The sequence below is a fragment of the Phallusia mammillata genome, chromosome 3 (genome assembly GCF_965637545.1).
Source record: "Phallusia mammillata chromosome 3, kaPhaMamm4.hap1.1, whole genome shotgun sequence".
Lineage (NCBI taxonomy): Eukaryota > Metazoa > Chordata > Ascidiacea > Phlebobranchia > Ascidiidae > Phallusia > Phallusia mammillata.
This window is the reverse complement of record NC_137254.1, coordinates 18,185,788-18,191,360: the sequence shown is the minus strand read 5'-3', so window position 1 is coordinate 18,191,360 and position 5,573 is coordinate 18,185,788. Positions and strand designations below refer to the sequence as shown.

The 5,573-nt window shown below is 37.2% G+C and overlaps 1 protein-coding gene and 1 long non-coding RNA gene across 2 annotated transcripts; both read left to right on the top strand.

Moving 5' to 3' along the window:
- Positions 1-117: 117 nt before the first annotated feature.
- LOC145217860 (uncharacterized) lies at positions 118-2,084 on the top strand. Its single transcript, XM_080085217.1, has 2 exons — positions 118-737; positions 1,138-2,084. The coding sequence occupies exons 1-2, from the start codon at positions 497-499 to the stop codon at positions 1,287-1,289; spliced, it is 393 nt and encodes a 130-aa protein (XP_079941343.1). The 5' UTR covers positions 118-496; the 3' UTR covers positions 1,290-2,084.
- Positions 2,085-2,796: 712 nt separating this feature from the next.
- LOC145220147 (uncharacterized) lies at positions 2,797-4,421 on the top strand. Its single transcript, XR_013858008.1, has 2 exons — positions 2,797-3,284; positions 3,527-4,421. It is a non-coding gene; the product is annotated as an uncharacterized LOC145220147 (long non-coding RNA).
- The last annotated feature ends 1,152 nt before the right edge of the window (positions 4,422-5,573 follow it).

The window sequence follows — 5,573 nt, the reverse complement described above, 5'->3', positions numbered from 1 at the left end:
ACTGGTTCTGAAACTGCAGTCAAAGTTGTCCACAAGCTTGGAAATCGGCACGTTTTTAACAAAGCAAAAAATGTTCCGATCAATTTCACAGTCAGCGGAAGATATGACCTTTCTGCTTAAAATGACACTTCGATATAAATTAAACTAAATTATCGCTCCTTGTGTAAAATTAACTCGTTAATCGTAACGCCGAAATCTAGCAGAAGAGTTTTTTGGCATGTTTCCGCTTACAACAAGTTACCTATTCACGATGATTGCTGTTTACATATTGCACGTGTTTTTCCCCTCTTTTGGTTTACTTTAGACTGGCGCTGGGTGACGCTGTCGTCAGCCATTCTCATTGTATGTGAAAGCCGAATGGTCTGGTGCGCCTGACCCATATACAGACATAAAAAACGTGGTCGGGATTCGCCCTAGAGAGTGTCGTGGGTTTGAACTTCGTGAAAAAAAGTTTATCATTTTTACGTGTTGCGCTCGTGGAGTGCGGAGCAAAAATATGGCAGACAAACCAAGTTACGTGCAGGCGCTAAAAAAAACAGCGGTAGGATTTAAACGACCAAGCTGTCTCAACTTCAAGACTGGAAATCAATGCAAGCGTAATGAGGCAATAAAGATCCTGAAAAATTGGGATTTCCCAATAAAAAAAGTTATTGTCATAGCTGAGATGCGAGGGAACAGCATCGATGTTACTTGCACAAGCCGACAAAATGTTCTTGAACTTTATGCAAAGCTATCAGGTAAAGTTAAACAAGCTAAACTATGGATTAATTTTGCTATTGGATGGGTGCCGGTGCCGTTTCCAAATGAAATTCTAGCTAAAGTACTTTCTGATAAATACGGCTAAGTGTTAAAAAACTACACATAGATAAGGTAAAGAAGGGCTGGTAACTGGAATGCGCATCGCAACTACGAATGCTGAAGATGTAGAGAAAAAAACTATCCCAAGCTATATAAGAATTTAGATAAGAATTTAGTTTTTTTTCTATATAAGAATTTAGTTACCACCTTTAGTGCATTCGTGACTTTGCGCAACTTAACAGTAGGATTACCTCTTCAGCAAGAGATTTAGTTCTTTAGAAATTGGATTCGTTTTTTTTTAAGCAACGATTTTGATTGACAGTCACGCTTATTTTGCAGCTGCAGTTTGGCTGAGTAAGCTAGATAGCAACGGCAAAATCAGAAAACTACAAAGCTTCTTCCTGTCAATTAGATGGGAAGAGAAACCGCCAATTTTGGAAAAAGTGCTTTGCCGCATAACGCGTCGTTTTGAACGACGTGTGACGTCATAATGACGTCATTAGGGATTTCCCCCCAAAAAATTGTTGGACCCCCCCCCCTTTAAAAATTTCTGGATACGCCCCTGATCGTGTGCAACCAAATAGTGCACTCCTTTTGGGAAAATAGACTCCGACTTGTGCACATTCTGTGAAGATACTACAGAAAACGTATACCATGTTTTTTATTCTTGTCATGTAACTAGACTGTATTGGGAAAACGTCTGTTCATGGATTAGTGCTAGAACCCGAGTCCCACTGACGTTACACCCCGTGAATTTACTTTTTGGTGTCCACAAAGGTGAATCCGGCGACAAATTGGTGAACTGTATGTTGTTATGTGCCAGATATGTCATTTACCAATGTAAATATAGTGAAAATAAACTGACGATATCTAGATTTGTACGCTTCCTTAATTTAGTGCGTGTATCCAAATGTCATGTATCAAAAAAACGCGGAAACTTTCTTGCTTACCGCAAAGAGTGGTGTCGCCTGTTATGTTCTGAAGTGTGATGTAATTTGTTAACGTTTTTCGCTCTTTTTTATTATTTATCAATAATGTTTTTCCAACTATTGACACATCTGTTTTCAAGAAAAACCCACCAACAATTGTTTAGTGATTAAATCTTGCTCCAACTGCTAATACTGCATTGTAGCGCGGCCTCTCTTACTACGATTTTCGTGTTCTTCCATACATACAGCGAACCGGACAAAATGCCTTCTTTCTTTCACACTCATCTTATGTGGCGTATTCGTACATTGTGTTATTCTATTTTGTTGTACCTCAAATAAACGCCTTTCTACATCTATTGTGTAACGTCTCGTGAACGCGCCCCCGTTACAAGCGCAGAATGTCACACCACACAAGGAAAGAATTTTAACGAGCTCCCTAAAGTCCCCCCCAAAAGCTGTCCACATTCATAGGGTGCTTTGCAAACATTCCTCAAAGAACACATGGAATTCAGAACAAAGGAGACGATAGGCATTGACACTGCGCTTTAACTGTAGGAATGTAACTCAAAGCTCACCAACTAACGTGGAAACCGGAAGAAAACATGTAACATGGGCAAACCCACAAATTACTGTCACTCACCTAAATACACAATAAAAACATGAGACAACAATATGCCAATAAAACGTCACATACAATGATTACCAAGCTATGTAGAGCGACAGTGTAGAAAAATCACGCTTCACGTGACTTAAGGCTTAAGCAACTCGACTAAAGCAAACTACATGTACAGTACAACTATTAAAAATCGAAATGACATATTAGGTAATTGCAGTTAAATTCACATTTATTACAGTAATACTTATTTAGGAGTCGTTAAACACACGTACAAAGTGACTCCCCAATAATCGTCAACACGACATTTCGTCTTTTATTCTACGTAACCGACGCAGCACCGTGCTTTACGAAAGTCAGAAACGAAAAGAACTAAACCACGTTGCGTTAGCACACAAAACTAGCAGTTGATTATTACGTCACACAATGCAATAGATTGCAACACAAGTTGTACCACCCGATTCGTCAACAAGTGCTCGATTAGAAGCGCTTGTGTTATGAAAAAATCCCCGTTTCTTATCGGGCGGTGTTATAATTTTAGAACATGTGTTATAACACAGCCCGATTTTATCGGCAATGGTAGTGAAGCATTAAATTTATTTTTTATTGAAAAATATTATATTTTCTGTGGAAATAATCGCAGGTGAAATGAGTTTTACATGAAATTGGCAGTTAAATGTGAACTGTTATGACAAAAGCAAACGCATTTTAAGCAGTGAAATAGCAGCAGTACCAGATTCTCCTCGATTGTAAACTGTAAAATACAAAATGGGCCAAGGTTGTTGTATCTAATAGGCATCCATGTTTTGATAACAAATGGAGTAGTGAAAAGTGACAGTTCAGGGTGGGGGAAGCATTTCTAGTGCTTAATGAAGCAAACTAAGGCCTAGCACACTATCAAATGAAGGAATTGGGACATTGGATTTGAAAAGCAATGATACATGGTAAGTGGTTGTCAATTGTCATGATATGCTTGTCATTCTCAACTGTTTCTATTATTTTAGCAGATGGTAATTTGTTATTTTTTTAGGCATGTTTAAAAATATGGTAGCTCATCTCTAGTGTGATCCTGGTTTTGTAAAACATTGGCTTTCATTTCTACTGGCCTAACTCAAGCATTTTTGTGTAAACTCCTACTTGTCAAATTAAATGTTGCCTACACTTTTTCTTTTATTTTTTGTTGCAGTTCAACATCTGGAAAACTGAATAGAAGCAGAAAATAGCAGCAGAATCATTCCAAAGGTAATTCAAGATTGCCTTGGACAACATGGAAGAAAGTAATTGATTGTGGAAGAATGGTGTGGGTGAAATGAGCTCACTGAAGTGTCAGCTAAATCATTGATGGATACAAAATGCTTCTTGCCTCACTTGCAGGGGAACATTTTATTTTAAGATATTCACCACACACTTCAGTTTTACATGAATCGAAATATGTGTTTTTTTTGCCGCTGTACTACCCGAAGGCAGGTTTATTTAACAATTCTTGTGCCCAATTTAAAGCAAACTTGTTATGTTAGATGTGTTCAATGATTTGTTGGTGTTATTTTAATCTCGTACCCAAATTAAGGCAAACTTGTTGTGTTGGTTAGATGTGTTTAAACATTTGTTGGTATTAACGCTGTCTTACCTACATGACATAATCATGGCGTCGTTAAAAAAGCATCTCTTGGGTAAATATTTATACATTTTCACTTTGATGTAGACTCTTTCAGTAAAAGTGATTCATCAGACAGGAATGAAAAACCTTTATTTTCAACCAGTAATCTCTATGATAGCTTGTTTGATACAACCTCATCTTTCACATGGTAGCTGGTTTAATTTTATTTCAGTAACTCGCAACACATTGCATTTTCAGCTGAATGTTGTTTCACCTTTTTTGTTTCTCAGTCTGTTCACTTGATGACCCCTTTTTAGTGTACTCATTGTAAATGCAGGTTTTTGCTTGATAAATCAATCTTCTAATTATTTATCCTCTTCACATTTATTTCTTCTTTCATATAACTGTGGCACCCAATATGAGTATGTTATTGTGTGGAAATTGGGTTCATTTTTTCATTAATAAAATGTTGCCCTTAACTGTGCATTTGTTATTTCATCATTTTAAGTACTAGTATTAACTGGTTTAAAATCACAAAGGCCTTGATGTAAACAAAAACGGTTTTCACAGGTCAGCTCTAAACTACATCTAGTAAACGCGTAAAAAATATCTTTAGAATCTAACCACCACATGATAAATGAGAGGCGTACATCATAAGCGAACGAAGGGCATGACCGCTTTAAAATGATTTTTCGCGCTGACGACCTTTGTAGCATATACAGGCTCCAGATCACAAACGGATTAAGATAAATGAAAACGGTTTTCAAAGGTCAGCTCTAAACTACATCTAGTAAACGCATAAAAAATATCTTTAGAATCTAACCACCACATGATAAATGAGAGGCGTACATCATAAGCGAACGAAGGGCATGACCGCTTTAAAATGATTTTTCGCGCTGACGACCTTTGTAGCATATACAGGCTCCAGATCACAAACGGATTAAGATAAATGAAAACGGTTTTCACAGGTCAACTCTAAAATACATCTAGTAAACGCATAAAAAATATCATAAGAATCTAACCACCACATCATAAATGAGAGGCGTATATCATAAGTAAACGAAGGACATGACCGCTTTAAAATGATTTTTTGCGCTAACGACGCTTGTAGAATATACAGGCTCCAGATCACAAACGGTTTAAGATAAATGAAAATGTTTTTCACAGGTCAACTCTAAAATACATCTAGTAAACACATACCAAATATCTTTAGAATCTAATCACTACATCATAAATGAGAGGCGTACAAGCGAACGAAGGGGATGACCGCTTCAAAATAATTTTATGCGCTGTCGACCCAGTAGCATGTACAGGCTCCAGAACACAAACGACATAAAGTATTGAAAACGTTTTTCACAGGTTAACTTTAAACTAGACCTACGTCGAGTGAACGCATGCAAAATATCAATCAATCATTATCATTACCCTAAAATCAATAGGCGCTCATCATCACTATACTTTGAGATTGTATTCTACACGCTACAAGAAATTTACATGCTATAGGCCTACATGAAATCGACAGCACTAGCGGTCGTGCCCTGCGCTCGCTTATGATGTACGCCTCTTGTTTTTGATGTTCTTCTTAGAAGATAAAGATATTTGGTATGTGTTTACTCAATGTATTTTAGAGTTGACC